This window comes from Ctenocephalides felis, unplaced genomic scaffold, assembly GCF_003426905.1.
Source record: "Ctenocephalides felis isolate EL2017-DRISC unplaced genomic scaffold, ASM342690v1 CF-g0.4_SCAFFOLD_01886, whole genome shotgun sequence".
NCBI classification, from domain to species: domain Eukaryota; kingdom Metazoa; phylum Arthropoda; class Insecta; order Siphonaptera; family Pulicidae; genus Ctenocephalides; species Ctenocephalides felis.
In genome coordinates this window covers 36359884-36380303 of record NW_020538040.1, presented here as the reverse complement: position 1 = coordinate 36380303, position 20420 = coordinate 36359884, and the positions used below count along the sequence as shown (strand labels likewise).

Below are 20420 nucleotides of genomic sequence, written 5' to 3'. Positions count from 1 at the left end.
ATTCCTATGAACGAACTGAGTTCGTTCGTGTGCAAATTTGCCAGTTTTGCGCGAACGAACTGAGCTCGTAAGCATTAAGTGGTTAATACAATTTAGTACAAAATTTCAGTGTGTAGTATAAATAAAGTATTTATACTTTAATATATTAAACTACTATTATATTTTGAGAGAGTATCAAATATAGCGTTTATATACTATATCAACAACTATAAATTTCATATGATATTGTTTAATTATTTACTAATGGGCCTATAATTAAAATTCAAGTAACGTAAAATATTTACCACCGTGCACGTGCCAGCGCGCGTTGTTTCAAAATATTTATATGTACTTCCTTCTTATTACAAAATATTTTTGCAGCTCACAAAGAATCTAAATTTAATATTCATGCAAATTCTGGTCAAACTAATAATATTCACATTCACTATTAAATGTCTATTATTATAATATATGACATATTAATATATGAAATTTATTACAAAATAAATAAAATCAATTATGTACTCACCAGTCACTGCCAGTAATCCGTTAATAAATGCACAACTAACACCAAAATAAACAAACAAAAATAATTATAAGTATCTCAAACACTAACTTCATTTCATTCTAAAACGTACTGGTTCCTTGGTGAACATGGGCAATGCACTTTTAGCACTTATATATACAGTGCATTTGAATCGGTTAATACAAAGCCCAAATAAAACAAAAACATTTGTGCACATGCAATTTCTAATAAATCACCAAATATAATTTTCGTTTGTAGAAAAATTACAATAATGACTATATAGACTACTAATGAAATAAGATGCAGCAAATGTGTTTTAATATTCACACAGTGTATATATATATATATATATATATATATATATATACACCTAAGTCTGTTTTTATACGGTAGATTGGTTCCAGAAGAAGCCGTGTAAAAAAAGACATTGATCTTAAACAAAAATGGGTGATTTGTTCCTAATCTCTAAAAGCTATTAAAATTAGTGAAAAACAAGAATTTTTAAGAACACGAATTCATGTTTATTTTATTAAATCAAATATATAATGCTTATTTTCACAAGCATAGTAATTAATGATAAAAAAGATATGCACTCTAATCTTAAAAGTAATATAAATTAAATGTATGGCAAGTTCAGGAACTAAAAAACTATGTTGTGAACGAAAAGAATAGGAACATACTTCGCAAAAATTAAATTTGACAAAAAAAAATTTAAGTACATAAAATTTCAAATCGTGCTAAATGGAATAAAATCGTGTAAAAAAATTAAAAATATTCAATTTTCAAATCGTGTTATATCAAAACCGTGTAAAAACAGACTTAGGTATATATATATATATATATATATATATATATATATATATCCGTATTATTATTTCTGCAAAATATATTGAAATGTAATGCTTCACATTATTTATGAAATCACAATCACTTAAAATCATGTTTTAGACAGCTTTTCGGATTTTGTATGTAATTTCAATCTATTTTTTTCTTGTAAAGTAATCTACGATCTCCAAGTTAAATATTAGTTCTATGGCTCTATAAATACAATTCATTTGTTAGCTGCAGAGTTTAAAGTAAAATTAGTTTAGTTATGTTTACAATATTATTTTTTCATTACTAAAGATGATTGAAGTTTTATTTATATTTCGTTATGCAACATGCAAGGTTTTAACTCAGAGACTAAAACCAAAACGAGCCTTAACTAAATAAAAGTGACCTAAGTTTCAAATTTTGTAGATAGAATTTTGAAAACTAATGAGCCTATCATTTAACACAAATTATTTGATAATTTTGGTTTAGTCATTCAACTATAATATTTTAATTATGGTTTAACGCTGTTAATGAATATGCAAACAAAAGTAAATACAAACAGCTCCATAATTAACAATAGCAATATATGATACTAACCTGAGGCATGATTAATGCAGGAGATCTGGGAGGTGTTGAAGTGCAGGGCACATGTTGATCAGTGCGCTCAACATCATGCAAGTGAGACACAAGAGCAGCAATATGATCTAGAAGTTCTCGGTTATGAACAAGCAACTGCTGCGTTCGGGCCTGCAAAGGTTAAAGCACACATCAATGATCCTTAGGAATAAAGAATTTTAAAATATAATTAAGATTCATATTCTAATATTTTACACCAAACAAAATATTTGTTCAAAGACTCTTATTTAGATAATAATCAAAGGTATTTAATTCACTGGCATACCATTAAATAAAAAATAATAAAAAAACAGATAATTGTAGGAATGAATTTAAGAGTACTTCTTTGTTAAGTACCACAAATCTGTAACACACCAGTATAAATTAAATAGAAATCTTAGCTTAAAGGGCCAATTCTGGGGATAAAATAGTTATGTTATTTTACGGGTCATTGTAGAATATTCGAATGAGTCTTAATCACGAAAAACCTAACCTCCAAATGTCACAAATGTCAAATAACAATGATATGGTAAGTGTAACGCTGTGTTGAGATTAGGTAGAATAGAAGTCAAGATTGTGTAAAACGCTCGATAGAACCACAAATACGGCTTTGTGACAGTTCGTGACTACCAACATCTAAAGGTGCGTCTCACTAAAGGCGCGCTCACCTAACGAACGAACACGAACAAGCAAGAACGTACAAACCAGAACGAACGCCAACGAGCATAGTGAGGACGTTACATCGAGCACGAACTTTCCCGCCAATTTAAATATTAAAACTGACATTTCACGGAACATCCTTGAACAAAAAATATTTAAGCCCTCACTGCTTTGAGGCGTTTGCTCAAGTTCATTTAGAATGATTCGCCTTCGTTCGTACTCGTGTTCGTTCTTCTTTGTATTTTCTTGTTCGTCATGTTCGTACGGGCTCGTTTGTTAGGTGGGGCGCACCTTAATATTATCAGATAATATTGAGAGATTTCAGCAAACCTCACAAATATTTATTTACAAAGCGTAAAATTATCAAAATCAATTTAATGCACATGATACTAACCTGTGCTTCTAATCTAGCTGCACTCTCGGCTGCTAGCTGATCTCGTAACATCAGCAATTGCGACATTGCATGTTGAGTTTGCTGAGTTTGCTGCTCAAGTTTTTCACGAAGCAGTTGCAATTCATGCTGGGTAGCCATATTTGTCGATTTCTCAAGCCCGGGTGTTGCAAGAGTACTCGGCTCACAAGTCTAAACATATAAAAGAAGAAATAATTGCGGAAAATGCTTTCTAAAATAAAAATATTAACACACTAATTATTAGAGCAATTGTTTTTTGGAATACAATTTATATCATTAAACTTATATGGACATATTTTAGGAGAAAATAGCTATGTCATGTTACTAGCCTCTCATGAAACTGTTAAAAAGCTATGCTCGTTGCTCTTCAATCGAGCGTTTTTAAAATCTCGATGCTCAAACCTAAACTCCAAATGGCACAAATGTTTAATAGTTTGACATCGCACATTGCAACATTTCCTTGCCTTGTAGAGTAAAATATGTGTGGATTCGAACTAATGTTATATTTTGATATTTGTGCTATTTGTAGGATAGGTTTTAGAAGTTGATATTGATAGAAAACTGATCAAAATCGACGATTTGCAGCCCTTTTTTTAATCAGTCAGCGCATGACGCAGTATTCATTAGTTATGATCAGTTTGCGACAGTTTAGGCTCGAATAAAACAAACCCATTGTATGAAATGCTTGTTTAACACGTTCACGCCGGGACCGATTTTGGTATGTTTTGCTGTGAAGCAGCGTCAGGTTATTGTCTTCGAAATGCATACCGCCGGTAGCCGCAAGGTAAAACAGTCTCGTGCGGGGCACCGGTGGCCCACGCCGGCGTGAACATGTTAAACAAAGAATAAATTTTTTGACAGTATTGTTATTACCAACTCATACGATTACTCAACATAAGTAATTGGTAAAATAATATAGCTATTTTATCCGAGAATTGGCGCCATCTAACTTTACAGGTTAGCAGATTTTAATTCTAATTATCTTTTAATTTAAGATAAATTTTACCGATGGAGATCTCCGTAGCGAAGTCTGTAATGATGGCAATTCTAGCCGCTTTGGTCGGTTATCCCTGGCTTGTCCAGTTTTCGGTGTCTCATCGGTTGAAACTAACAAATCTGCAATAGGAAAAAAAATTCAGATTGAGTACTTAATTCGTACGAATTTTAATTTCCAGAAAATATGTACGATTTGGATTGTAAATATACAGTTAGTATTTCATAACAAATCAATTCGTTACTTTTTTAGCCTGTAGAGAAATGTATAGCATAAAATATGTAAATTAAAAAAATACTTCAAGCAAAACGTGCAATTGTCTCCAAACTTTTGTGGTATACTTATATCTAATGATAAATAAAAACAGCTCCCCTAGTTATTCCATGCAGTCCTAGCTACTGTTTATTTTTTTAAAAAAAACTTTTAGTTAAATTGTTATAACGGATATCCCTCTAACGCCCCCTTAACGGATAGCCCTCTAAGACTATTTCAGAAATAGTTCAGCAATTAATAGCAAAAAATCGTTCAATCGATCTTTACCAAAAACTGAATAACACAGTTCCAAATTCATGTCATTCGCACAGATTATAGTGTTTTGTTAAAAACGGTTCAGTTTTTCTTTTTGCGAAAACGAGGACAATTTTTTTGCAATGATCAGTTAAGTGTAAAGCAACTCGGACGAACGTCGCCAAAAACTAATCAATGCAGGTCCTGCCGAGCTTCATTGAAGTTCCAATAAATTTTTTGAAATTGGTTTTGAAAAAACGTAGACAGAACGCCAAATTTTTACTCATATACGCACACAAACATATTTCTACCAATCGACATCGGGAAAACAGAAAATTGGCAGGTTAGCATTTCTGGCGAAAACAAACTCCTCCTTCGCGAAGTTAAAAATCAGTGTTGGGGTTTAAACCTAAAATGTTCTAATAGGCCTTGACCGTACCTTCCCGGTCTTTCTCATTATCCTGGGCAGGTTCTGGCGTGGGTTCTTGTTGTGTTCTCTCCTCACCGCTAAACGACTGTTCGGCTTCCGATAACTCAGGCTCGAGACTGCCAACATCCATTTTATTTACCAGTTTATGGCACACTTCAAAAGCTTGCCCGACTGTTCGAACCACGCGCATAGCCTGACTCTGAAATATAATAATGAATTACTAAAAATATCAGAGATATAGCTATGATCAATTTTTTTTGAAAGCCTTGCAGATATAAAAAAGTATTTGATACAAATAAAATATAGATTAAAATTGAATTCATATTTTTTTCATACAAACCACGGTATGCCTTATATTACATTATGGGTTACCAATTTTCTTCTGCAATGGTCTTTTGTGTTATTTTCGTAAAGATCGCTCTTATGCTTATTTCCTATTACAACGACATTTTGTAAGTTTTGATATTAATTTCTTATTTGTATCTGCTTGAGAATCAAATATCATTTTAGAGATTATTTCAGTTTCCTCATTCGGCGGTTCAAAGAAAAGTGATTAATGTTTAACTGGTGTTTGGGATATTATAATCATTTAATATTAGAATTTAATATGATACTGTTGAGAACATGTCCATATTTTTATCTTGCAAATAGAGAAACAAGAAATACAAGATAGTTCGTCGATAAATAAATGGCAGAACTTCGCAAAGTTCGACGGGGAGAATTTTCTATTATACTATATACCACTTTCATAAAAATTATATATATATATATATATATATATATATATATATTCAAATGGATCGTGTGGGAGGCTAATCATTTGAACCAGAAAGAAGAGGGGCGTAAAGTTTTAATTTAGAATTAGTTAATATAGCACTATGTATTTGTATCATGCATGGAGATTTCAAGAACAGCGAAATTACTAGTAAGTACTTCTATTATTTCCTAAATTCTTCAATCGACATAAAATGTTATACCTCTAATTCTATTCTTTGCTCGATATCTAGTCCATCTAAACTACTGCTTCGCACAATACAGGGTGTCTTTCTTCGAGGTAAAGTTTCATTACAGGGAAAATTTTCACCAATAATTTCCGGATCACGAAAAGAAAGTTTTTTCCGCGGCCTTTCAATTGCGGTTACATCTTCAGATTCAAGAACTTTAACGCCAGAAAATGGTCCACTAAAAGTATGACGTTCGGTAGACTCCGCGTCAGCTGAATAATGCCTAGATAAACATTTTTGTTTAGATAATGATTTTTGAAGAAACGTATTGCTATTGCTTTCTTGAGATCTTCGATTTTTGAAGGTAGTATTTTCGAAATCCATCTTTCTTTGGAAATTCATAGATTCGTCATCATGTCCATTGGACTTGTGTTTGATTCTGGTTGAAGAAGATCCGCGAGGCCTCCATACATCGCTTATATTTGAGAACGTTGACCTGGCTCTATGTAATACTTCTCCTGACATTTGCCGCAGTTGCATTTTGTCAGATACCTTGTTTTGACGATTTAAGTAGTTATAATTCTTTGAAGCTGATGCATTTTTATGATCAGAATTGTTGGAATTGCATCTATTATCGATAGAATCCTTCTCCTGCAAACGGACCTTCTCCGACGGATCCTTCTGCTTCATCATCCTGAAAAACAGGTTTCCAGGTACGGTCTAACACCTTAAAGGTGTTAAACCAATCTCGCGCGCTGACAAACGTTCTCTTTGTTTTTAACATCTAATCTCCTGTTGGAAACTTTTCATTTCAATTTTTTAACCGTTTTATTAGCCATCCTTATAAAAATTATGCTTCATACATTTTTCAATTTCATGCAATAGTGTTTCACCGCACTCATAAACAATATCCTCTATTTTTCCTCACACTCGTATGTATAACACTTGCCAAAAACATTAGTTATTTATTTATTTATGAATAGTCATTATTTTCACTTCACCTATACTGTTGTAAAAATGCGATTTACCTTTTAGAGATAACCAAAAATATATACACTTGCAATAAGTATGATACACATGGCATAGTGGAGTAAACTCAATGTACATTTTATATGAAAATAAACGGCAAGGAAAAGGCAGGCTTGTATGATGCAATCAAATATAGCAAACCAGTGACATCAAACAATGACGTCAATGATACGCTAAATTTAGAAGCGTCGAGGAAGGAGAGACAAAATGCCACTGCCAACTGTCGCGTCTTGCAAATAATAACTCACGAGTGCGAACAAAAGCAGGGCCACTACGACTAAGCTGACTCCTTCGCAACTAGATCAAGGCCAATATTGTTAACTATTTAGTATACTACCAAATGTTTTCGGCATGTAATAGGAAAACAACATATTGTATTCAGTCATGATTAAGGAATCCCAAGCGGTACTTTTACACATTGCATTTTTAGGGAAATCAATAGCGAATGCTATAGACTCGCGGTTTAGCATCGGAGGAACGTGAAAGATTATTTGATGATATGAGAGCGAAGCATTGGCACTTTAAAATTTAATTTATTCCAATTAATATCAATGCTGACCATATTTGATATGATAATACTAAACGATACACGTAGACGAATAATGATATTGAGTTGTTTTTGTTTTAGCATTGTAATAAGTTCTATATTTGATAGGAACGTTTTAAGTGAAAAATATTGTGCATAACATAGTCGCCAATAAGTTTTTAAGATGTCTCCTTTTTATATTTAATCGCTTTTCTTTCTTTGGATATTTAACTGTATTAGTTGTCGCGCTTATTGTAGAACTTAAATTTTACTCAAATAAAATTCGTATTATACCATTTATACATACACGTACTCCAAAAACCACAAGAGAAATGAGATCGTAATTAAAATTATCGTAAAAATTTTAAGCACAAACGCACATTCAATACATGTATCTGTATAATCTATACAATCTATATTTGTGTATGTAATTTGGATAATGCTGAAACATAACAACTCAATTATTGCATTAATACTGCCAACTCAACCTGTCTTTGCGCCTGTTCAATTGTCAACATAGTAGCATAGGATCCAACATATACTACATCAGTAAATAAGCATAAAAATATGCCAAAATAAACGACCTGCTATTTCTGAAAGAGGTATTATCTTAAATAATTAAATTACTGATAGCTATACCTATTCTTCAATGTCGACTCAAATATGTTTTGTATCTTTATTTTATTCTCTATTGATTGTGATACACATCACGTTTTAAGGGCTGTACTTAGTGGCGTACCTAGGGGGGGGCGGTGGGGGCGGTCCGCCCCGGGCGGCACTTATTTTGGGGCGGCATTTTTTAGTTTATTTATACATAGTTGTAAAAAGCAACTTATTCATTTTATATTTCCTAACTTCCGTAGGGTAAGTTATAGTAATGGACCGACAATCGAAAATTAAATTTTTTACATTTCTTCACGTTTTGAAGGTTTCTGAACATTTTGGCATACCTCAGAAAAAATGGAAGTGTGTTTGTTTTGTGTGTCCGCATTTTTTCGTTCACGTTTTCGGGCGCCCCGTTCAACCGATTTGATGGTACAGAAAATAGAAATCGAGTTTTTGAGAGAATGAAACATCCGATTTGATTGATGCAAAAAACTTCAATTTGTAATGATGAGGAGAAGTGGTGATCAGTTTTTCGCAAAGGCAGCAAAATGTCGAAAAAATATCTGTTTTTGAGAGAACTAAGCATCCGATTTGAATGATTCAAAAAACTTTCTACGTGGATTTTATTTTGAATTCTACCTAAAATTCAAATGCTCACTTATATACTTGAAATAAATAATTTTAACTTTGTAATTCAGTTTATATATTTCTTATAAATATTAGACAATGCCCTTTATTTCAAATTTGATTGATTGAGTTTTGTTTATTTACTTTTCTGTAAACATATATAAGTTACAGTATTTATAATTATATATTTGAAAGCATTTAATTTTCCTCGAATATATCATTACAGTACGGAAAGTTCCAGCAATTTGCCTTAACTTACAATGCCATACACCACTAGTTAACTTCCCCAAGTTTTCGGGCGCCCCGTTCAACCGATTTGATGGTACAGAAAATAGAAATCGAGTTTTTGAGAGAATGAAACATCCGATTTGATTGATGCAAAAAACTTCAATTTGTAATGATGAGGAGAAGTGGTGATCAGTTTTTCGCAAAGGCAGCAAAATGTCCAAAAAATATCTGTTTTTGAGAGAACTAAGCATCCGATTTGAATGATTCAAAAAACTTTCTACGTGGATTTTATTTTGAATTCTACCTAAAATTCAAATGCTCACTTATATACTTGAAATAAATAATTTTAACTTTGTAATTCAGTTTATATATTTCTTATAAATATTAGACAATGCCCTTTAATTCAAATTTGATTGATTGAGTTTTGTTTATTTACTTTTCTGTAAACATATATAAGTTACAGTATTTATAATTATATATTTGAAAGCATTTAATTTTCCTCGAATATATCATTACAGTACGGAAAGTTCCAGCAATTTGCCTTAACTTACAATGCCATACACCACTAGTTAACTTCCCCAAGGAGAAGTTTATGTTTTCATCAAAAAATCCGAATCGCTAATTTTATGTTTTTTCGGCGTTTCAAGCCATTCTGAATCGAATGAGCCCAAATTGAGAAAAAGTATGTGAGTGTATGTGAACAGATTTTTTGTCGTAAATTGTCGTTTTTTCGAAAACGGCTAGACCGATTTCAAAAATTTAAAAGCCACTCGATGTATCTCGATGAGGACTATTATTTGTTTAGCCTGCAATTCTGAATTCATTTTGAAAATTCAAAAACCGTTCAAAAGATATTAGTTGGGAATCGTGCTGATTAGTTTTTGGTAGAGATCGGCCGGGCCGTTTTCTTAATAAAGTTTAAAAAAAAAAATCGACGATTTTTATGATTATTTTTTTGACGGTAGATACCATAGTCTTCTAGATCATACTAAAATATTACGGTCCTACGACAACTGGTTTAGCTTTAAAATTTCGTCAAAGTTTGCAAAAATTAGTATGGTCTTTTTGGCATTTGTCAAAATTAGACCTTTGATCGACGTTTTCTCAAAAACGTCTGAACCGATTTCAGAAATTTAAAAACCATTTGATGTATCTCGATGAGGCATATCGTTTCTCAGTTTTGTGCGACGATCGTCCGAGCCGTTTCTTTGTAATTTGGAAAGAAGTGTTAAACCTTTCGTCCACATTTAAGCTTATACTACCGAACCGATTTAAAAAAATTAAAAACTGTTCGAAAGATATTAGTTGGGATTGATAGTGATCAGTTTTAGATGAAAATCTACCGAGCCGTTTTCTTGTAATTAACTGTTGAAAAAAAATTTAAGCCGATTTTTATGAAACTTTCTTTGGCGATGTATATCATTGCCTTATAGAACTTACTGAATTATTACGGCCTTACGACAAGTAATTTTAAAAATTTATCAAAGTTAGAGAAAATGTTTTTTTGACGTTTGTTAAAAATAAAATTAGATGATTTAGTTGGTATAACGATAGTGTATATGGCCTTGAACTTAGTAAACCATTAAAGTCCTACGGAAACTGGTTCAATTATAATTATCGATTAATTAAAATTGTTGATTTTTGAAAATTTGCTTTTAGAAAATACTCCGAGTTAACGTGTTTGTTCGTTCGTTTGCAATGATGTGTAATAAATCCACTCGGAATACTTTTAATGACTCATAAATTAATTTATTTTTTATTGATTAAGTCGATTATTTACACATATCGGGAAGTTCATGTAACTTGCCTCAAGGCAAAATATCAGTTTTCTTTCTTGAATTATAAATGATCATTATGATTTTTATTATTGTCAATATTTGTTTTATATAAATTATGATTAACCATATGATTTAGAATTTTATTCCTCGGTGTATATAAATGTATATTTGTGTAAATTTTGAATTCTAATTTAAGAACAGGTTAATAGTTTTATTTTATTGTATTCATTAAAAATACGTTGAATTCGTATAAGCATCTTTACGATTTTGTTCAGCGATTTTTCCTATTTTTTTATATCAGCTTATAAATGTCATTTCTTTTGAAAAGTTTATATGATTACTTTGAAGTGATTTATCAATATTTTTTTAAATAATCAATTTTTTTTTGAACATCAGGGCTGGCGGAAGGCGGGGTCTGCTAGGTCTGCAAAGCCTTAGGGCATTATATAAATATGTTGACGAGTGCATATAAATATGTCTGAAAAAAAATACTCTGTGTATTAATTAATATTGATTAAATAACTTAATAATTTTTTAACTTCCGTAGGGTAAGTTATATATAGTAATCGCAAAAATGTCGAAAGTGAAAATTTTTATATCTTTACGTTTCAGAGGTTACTGAATTTTGGCATATCTTAGAAAAATGGATGTGTGTGTGTGTTCAGATACAAACTTTTGTCGATGATTGTAGGAACACGCATCAACCTATTTGAACAAAACATTCGATTCGTACTGATAAAACGTTCTAATTAGTTTTTGGCAAAACGGGTCCAGCCGTTCCAAAAATACGGGGCAAAAAAGCCAAAAATTGTAATTTAGTTCTTGAGAGAACAAAGCGTCCGTTTTAAGTAATTCAAAAAACATTTTATTTGTATTGACTAAACATAGAACTGTTTTTGGGATGACAGGTTTAGAGGTCTAGCGATTACGGAAAATCAATAAGAAAAAGTAAAAAAATGACATATTTGGCGATCCAAAATGATCATTAGATATATCCACGTCAAATTATCTGTTATTTTCTAGAGATTTTAATAATAAGAACAAATTTAATTTACATTTCTATGGGTTCCGTATCAATGTCTAGCCGTTTCGCTTCGATATTTCGTCTCCAAAACAGCTGCGCAGCGCGATTGATTTGAAAAAAAGTTACAAATTTTCAAAAAAATTCAAAATATAAAAAAAAAATTCAAAAAAGCCAAATTTTCAAAAATATATTTTTTTCAGATTTCAAAAATTTTTTAATCTTTTTAAAAATTTTATGTTTCGGTACGAGAAGTGCCAGCAATTTGCCTTAAGGCACGATGCCATGCACCACTAGTTTATTTGTATTAATTTATGAAAACTACTATTTGACTGACTTATAATTGAAAGGGCGGCAATCTGGAGACCGCCCCGGGCGGCAAAAGTTCTAGGTACGCCACTGGCTGTACCAGATTATAATATACCATTTACTCTCTTTATTTATGATGTATTACGAACTAAACATTTTATTTGATCAGATTTCTTCAAATTTAACATTTTGTACAGATTTTAACAATTTCCATAATTCATGTTAGTAAATTTGGACATTGAGATTTTAAAAATTTGCGTATGTGTTCTAAACAAATGATTTCAACACGTCGAACTTCCTTATTTTATTTTGTTAAAAAAAATTAAAAATTTGCACTGCTCATTAAGTTAAAAACATCAGCTTGCATTTTTTATAACTTCTACGAGAAGTTAGCAGTGGATAAATATTTTTACTATCGTACTAAAATGATTTATATATTTCTGTTTATATTAAAGATCTGATGTTTTTACATAATTTTGGTGTTGTGCAATAACAAGCAATGTCAGACTTTGCAATTTATTATTTGAGAGGTTTCAAAGAGCAATTATTAAAAATTTTCAAAAAAAAAAAATATTTAAAAGTTATCGAAAAAATAATAAATACTAAATTTTTAAATGATTTCTCAAAAAATCAGAATTAGAAAAAACACTTTTCATAATCTCAAATTTTAACATACTACTATTACTACACACTACTAGTTATTTTTATATTATAGTAAATGTTAGTTGACGTTTACATGATAGTATCCCCAAAATGTAGAGCAGAACTGTATGATTAATTTAACTTATGCACATAATATCTGAAGCTAAACGTATTGATTAAACTAATAACCATATAATAGCAATATCTTTCAAAGCAGCTCATATTATATTAAAAATGGTTAAATTTTGTTGCACGCAATTCTTTGCCATCGTTAAATTTTGTTGGACTTTATATTGACGAGTCATATATATTTTGCAAAACACTTGAATAAAATTAAAGTCTTCAGAATTTTATAAAACATGAGAAAGAATTGTCATCACAAAAGTGGACGAAAGCCAAAAACGTTGGCTATCTTGGGCACCGGTTTAGATATGTTGTTTTCAATAGCAAAAATTAATTATATAACTGGCGGCGTATTTAATGAGCACCTCAGGGTGTACTATTATTAGTTATTTTTTTAAATGTTTAGTACAACAGGGTGATTTTTTTCCACAAAACGCGATTCATAATTATTTAATGGGACACAATATTGTAATTTGGATATGTTTCACAATAAATAACATATGTAATAAAAAAAGTTATGTATAATGGATTATGAAAGCATCAAATATCAACATCAAGGGTTCGATTAATTAACTAATTTTAAGAAGATATTACTTGGTAAATTATACCTACTCGTACTGAAGTATAAATAATTATTTTTATTTTATTAGATATCTCCCAAAATTTACCCCAAATATTAGATATACACATCTAATATATATATTTAACACAGAAGGAATAGTGGTCGATCACTGAGTTGCCCTCTTGAGAACAATATATCTAGGTTAAGAAGTAGTTTGTTCAAATAAAAAAAAAAGAAAAAAATATATCTTCAAAATATATTGAGGTTGGATATGAATTCTTTGCTAGTATTTAAAAATCACAATATAGTATATTATATAAGAAATATACCATATTTTGAATAAAACCTTAGGTTTAGCCTTTAAAATAAATGTCTTCAATATATTTTATATAATATTTTTTAAATAAAATACAATCAAATGTATTTTATAAGCTATTATTTAAATCATTATTAAATTAAATCTTTTTTTAATAAATAACAGGTAATCTAGTTCGACTGACGAAAAGTCGTAGAAGTGATGTGATATTGAAAAGATATTTGTACTATGTGTGAGTGAGTGCATGTTAAATATTATTCGTGTAGATATATAAGCATGTATCTATATATAATTACAGAATTAAATACATCACATACAGTAAACAATTAAGTTTTGATTTACTTTAGGCTTTACTTAATCCGTTGGTTAGCATGCTGTTTCTAGCATGGCGGAGGATTGAAATCAGAACCTTTTCTCACTTATTAAATATGTCCATTTAATATTTGTCTAATTATTAGAAAAAATAAAAAACTTTCGAATTTGAAAATATATATAATATAATTGAATAATAACAAATAAAATTTGGTTCAACACTAAACCTGCTAGTACCCGGTCAAATTGGCCGTTTAAACATTTTTGTGAAACTTAATTCTTAAAAGTTAAAAAACGATTATCAAACTATATGTCAATGCTTATAATACACTAAATATTTACTTCACTCTTTGATTCCAGTTATTGTTTCTATTTACCGAACAACAAATTGTTATGTGGCCTAACTACCGTCCAGTAGTAACGAGACATGATGAACCAGACAACTTTAGAATTAGAAAGTCCTGGTTGACGTGTGAAGTCAGTAGTAAATATATATAAAAGAAGATATTGCTCAATTCCACTGATGAATCCTATGACAGATTTTGAAGCAATAAATTGTATAAATCAAAATTTTTACTTTACTCTTTTACTTTTACATTACTCTTTTACAGTCTATAAAAGTAAGCCGAAAAATGTGCTTGTCCTAAGTTTCAAGCATCAATATAAATAGAAGAAAGCAGTGTATACCGGAATCTATTAGATTTTGAATTAGTACATAATTTGGTGTAGGTTTGGCAGATCAGGTGATAAAAAAGTGCAACATGAAATAGAAAAATTGTAGGCGGTCACTTCAGGTGTATTTTAACAGTTTAGATAAATGCCTATGTGTACATTTACAGAAACAAATTTTTGTTTTAATTAATTTTTGAACTTCGCGATGCCTATACAAAATCTCAAGAAAAACAAGTTTTTAGCAAGTTTGCGGTTCGATTACGATAAACTTGTCAAAGTTACAGAACAACAAATATGTTTGCAAAAAATGTACATTTTAGACTAAAATAATTTGTAAACAATGTGAGAAAGCCAAGTAAAGTATATTATGTACGCATATGACATTCTGTATAAATAATTATTTTATTTGTTTTTTTTTATATTCTTTTTGAAAATTAAACAAAAATAAATTTAGACAAATCTTTTTATGAAAATTTCTTCATTCTACATACATTAAGCAACAAATCAATCATTATTTGGATTGAATAATCAAATAGATAACTTTTTAATTATTGGTCAATTTGACCGCGCGCGGTATAAAATTGTCGGTAGGTTTAGTGTTAATATAAAATTAATTTGGAATAATATTAAAATTCGATAATTTAGCGACAGAAAAATTGTGTAACTTATCAGCAGATTATTTATTAAGACGACTGAGATTTTCTAATTATATGCGAAAACGAATTTATAATAGCCATAAGTCATCCAGGGATACAAGAAGAAACTTATCAACCTTGACGAATAATCACATGTCTATCAATTGTATCGTACTAACAATGGTCTTTAGACAAAACACTCTATTGTGATACATTTAAGGATCCAAATTTCTTGTTAATTAATACAAAACCACTGAGATCAATGCAATGCGAGTCCGATTTTGAATCATTGTCGGTCGATCTTTTGAATTGGTAAACACTTACAGAATAACACCCGAACAATCGACTTATATTAAGCATAGCGCAAGAAACTTCTCAATAAAGAAATCAATAACTGTTCATATTAAAATGTATATAACGATGTAAATCTTATAGCACTCATATTATTAAGCTCGATCATAAACAGCCATTTTATGACACATACACGATGTTCATCAACATTAGCACCGATGACATGACACATTTCGACACGGGTTTGCTACAATACTGACGACTTCTCTTGTATAACTGAATAGACGCCGAGATAGTTTCGAAACTATTCTACTACACGAAAACTATAAATAACACAGCGTCAAACATATGCGGGGTTAAGGCGAAACATAACTAACGTAAAATTAAGCAGTTGTAAGCTCTGATCAAGTCGGCAAAGTGATGGACCGATGTTGTCGATGTTGAGGGAAAATTGCAGTTTATCGGATTATTGGCATCATCTGGATTACATAAATACATGGAAACATTTCGAGAATATTTAGGAGTAGATTTTAATATATGTACTTTCTCTTTACTTAGCATATAAAGCATTACAGTTGACCCTTCGTTACGAGCGTCGCCTATAGACGACATCAGCTTGTCGACCAATGTGTACGAACCTCGCCTATAGATGACATGCATTATGTCTTACTTTGCTTCAATATTTATCACTCTGAGTTAAATTATTGAAAATTCTAATTTGCTATTGTGGGATTAAGTTATTGACATCGTCCCGACTACATGAACACTCAAATAATTTTGAGTTGCCTATGAACGACATCTGCTCGAAGACCTGTGTGTCGCCAATAGACGACAGTTTCATAAATTTTGCTAGATAATACTAATTTATGGCGATTTTTAGTTATTTAGAACTATCATTTTTAATTTTCATTAAATTTTCATTGATAACACTGCGCGACAGTAAACTTGTTTCCTGAGATGTTATGATGGTTTTTAAGTAATTTCATGACGCCAATTCCGAAAAAAGTAACAAAATTTTGCCAACAGCTCTAGTGTTTGAGATATGCCAGTGTGCTAGTTTTACATCAAATTACTAAAACACATATTTTATTTTATGCCTACAAAAGTTTTTTCACATAATTTTTGAGCATGGAACCCTTGCTCACTGATTTCGTCGTAAGCTTCAACATTTATCAGCCATCATGTAGACGTCCCAAATTCCTTGATATCACATCACGAAAGTCCTGATGTATTGGTGATATATTCGTTTCCTTCTCCATTTTATTTTTTTATTCATGGAAGTAACAAACCGTGGATTTTTTATGAGTTGCTTAATTTGGGAATCATCGAATGAATCAGTTTTTAACTCTTCTTGTATTCTCCTTTATCGTTGGTATCTCAATTCATTACATTGGTAGGCAGACGATTTTAATGTTCTATGTTGATAATCATTGGCATGGATAGGGGCCGTTTATTTTTTTATGAGTTGCCTAATTTGAGGATCACCGAATATATCAGTTTTAACTCTTCCTGTATTCTTCTTTATCGTTGGTCTCTCAATCCATTACATGGTAGGCAGAAGATTTTAATGTTCTATGTTGATAATCATTGGCATGGATAGAAGTCGTTTATTTTTTTATGAGTTGCCTAATTTGAGGATCACCGAATATATCAGTTTTAACTCTTCCTGTATTCTCCTTTATCGTTGGTCTCTCAATCCATTACATTGGTAGGCAAAAAATTTTAATGTTCTATGTTGATCATCGTTGGCATGGATAGGGGTCGTTTATTGTTTTATGAGTTGCCTAATTTGAGGACCACCGAATATGTCAGTTTTAACTCTTCCTGTATTCTATTTTATCTTTGGTCTCTCAATTCAAAACTCTTGGTTAAAAACTGTGATAATCATAGCCGAAATGACTAATGGGGGTAGTTGTCCAAAACGCAAAAATATGAGCTGTTACGGTAAAACGAAAGATATATTTGATATCAGCGTACAATTCTAGGTGGATTTAAAAAAATAGTTTGAAGAAAAATACAAAAGTGCCATTTTTGTCACTCAGTGTAGTCATTGGAAAATTTTACGGCAGGGTAAAATACCTGTTTTAAATGTATAAATAAGACTAAAAAAATGAAAATAACAAATTTACCAAATTGGTGAAATCATTGTTACAAATTAATAGCCGTCCTTTATTTTAATATTACAGAAATATTTACGCCCTTATATGTAAAAATTAAGCGTGAACAACGAATAATCAAATGTTTTTAAAGTTGTTAAATCCTGGTTAATTATTATTTTTTTGTACTGCTAAATTGCATATAAGCATTATTATCAATAGAATGAAATAGCAAATAATTTCAGACAAAAACTGCTTTTAACCAATCTAAATTTTCTGTTAAAATTATGTGTTCAAATTATTCAATTTATAAAAATTGAAAACCGGGTAAACCGGTTTTTAGAAAAATGTTCTATTCGAAAACCGGTTTTCTAAACGACATTTTTGTTTAATTAAATAAATACATACACTCAAATCACATTTGATTTACCGTAAAAAGCGTTTTGTCCTCAAAAACATAAGAGATTGAATGAAAATAAAATATAATTTTGAATAATGTTCGTAACGGCATATTGATTAAACTCACTATATCCTCTGATTACTCTTCGATAATCCCGAAACCATAAAATGTATATGCCATCATTGCCATCGCTCATTCTGTACGAACATGTAAGGACACATCACGTACATAATTTAATCTCCGGAGTCGGACACATGTAGGAATTCGGATCAGTTGTAGCATTCTTATCTTTTGAAGTTGTAACTCCGGAAAAAAAATGATACGAATACAAATAAATGAATGTGGCGTTTTAAAAATCACAGATGATGCTTTTTTGAGCTACAAATTTACAAAATATCTCGTTAAATAAAACACTCGAACGAGTGATATAACTCAGTCTAGATATAAGTAAATTAAATGAATAATTTCCATAGATATATTCGGAGCTCCTGAATTCCTACACTAATAATGCTGTACCAACAAACTGTTTGTACTAACAAAAATCTATATATTTGTTGTCAGCGATCAGACGCTTTGCACATAAAACCTAACTTCACGTATGTGTTATCAAAAAGACTTACGATAAAATTGTTATTTGACGTTCGTTCGTTTTGTAGGTTAGTTTTTATGCGTGAAACGCCTGATCGCACAGCAAATACGATAAACCCATAATATAGTGTTATCATAACGTTTATATTTTATCGGAGAATTTGCCACTAAAGTTAATATTTTTTAAATTTAACCATAATTTTCTTTATACTCCACTCTTCTGATATATAGAACCATTTAAGGACCACTTAAAGTTTCTTTCTGAAAAAAATATATAGAGAGCAAATATTATTTATTTTTATTTCTATTGTAAATTATTTTGGTTCTAAGAGATAGTTACAGCTATTATAAAAAATAAAAAATAATATTATTTCTTTTCTTCAGAAAAGAATACTTCCACTTTGAATGTTTAATCATATATTTTCATTACTTATTTGAAATGCTTATGATTGTTTTTATTTAATTTAGTTTATATTTTCATAGCATTATAGCACATTCCCAATGATATTTTTTCGAAACATAAATTTGTACTTAACATTTTGTCAAAAAAAAAAAACAAGGGAAAATGGAAAACAACTTGTGGTTATATTTCTCACTTTTACTTCTTGTTTTATAAAAAAGATTACTAAATATAAAATTAAAAGTAAATATTTTAAAACTCTATAGTTGTTTAAAAATAAATTTGCGAAAAACAGAGATTGGATTATTAATAATAAAGTTTAAAGTAGACACTTAAAGTACCATACATTAATGACGATTGACCAATTTAGTTCATGGTTAGTTTCATCATAATATGTTTTAGATCTCTTTCAATATGACGTAAACTATTATGTCAAAAGAAGTGAAAATTAGACATTTAACTACTTTTCCAAAAACTTCGTTAGAGAATAGAGCGTCGATCTATTTATTTTACGATCTTCCGCCGTAGAAATCTATTTTCACCCAACTTATTAATAGACTCTAAGTCAAAGTTAGTCGTTTCTCTTAGCTAAATGAATGAAGTTACCCATAATGTTTTTATTTCGTTCAACATTATGACATGCAATCAGGACCAAATTATGATATATATATATATTTCGAGATTCAAGGCCATTAATAGAAATAAATAGATTTGAAATGAATAGGATATTATGAAAAAATATAAATACAACACAAAAAACTCAGAAGATCATAATCAATATTTTTTTAATATATAGTAATTTTTACACCAGCCCTGAAATGGACCACATGTAAAGCTATAGAAAAAGAAATGGTTTTAAAAATACATAATCTTCTGACCATTAATAATTATTTTTGAAACTTTTTCAAGCAATTTTACAACTCATATCCAAAAAATATAAAATGTATTTTATTTATTTCATTATTGTTTTATTTATCGCACTCTATTAGTTGACTTCATATACAGAAAATCCAAATATAAATTTGATCAAAATCGATTTGTGTTTATAATATTATTCCGAGGTAGAGTTAACCCTCCTATAACGCGGTGTGTGCGTACCGTGTAAAGTAATAACCGTGCAATAAGAAACTCGGATTTAACGTACCAGGTTAATTCGTGGCACATTCTACAGAATATCGCGTTATATGGAAACCGCGCTGTAAAAAATTCTGAATTAATCACACTATACCGCGTTCTATAGAGACCAATATATATATATATATATATATATATATATATATATATATATATATATATATATATATATATAAAAGACATTATTAATTATAAATTGTTTTTATTGAATTGAGTAGTTTATATGGGAATATGCTACAAAATAA

General features: G+C 30.3%; 1 protein-coding gene across 2 annotated transcripts in view; it reads right to left on the bottom strand.

Moving 5' to 3' along the window:
* Nucleotides 1-20420, bottom strand: part of LOC113377041 (carboxyl-terminal PDZ ligand of neuronal nitric oxide synthase protein) — a 68400-nt gene that overhangs the window by 5753 nt on the left and 42227 nt on the right. For both annotated transcript variants that reach the window (XM_026617208.1, XM_026617207.1), the window contains exons 6-9: nucleotides 4946-5135; nucleotides 4012-4121; nucleotides 2988-3176; nucleotides 1916-2065 (exon numbers count right to left, since the gene is read on the bottom strand). In XM_026617208.1, coding sequence (XP_026472993.1) covers nucleotides 1916-2065; nucleotides 2988-3176; nucleotides 4012-4121; nucleotides 4946-5135 — 639 coding nt within the window. The remainder of the gene's footprint in view (nucleotides 1-1915; nucleotides 2066-2987; nucleotides 3177-4011; nucleotides 4122-4945; nucleotides 5136-20420) is intronic.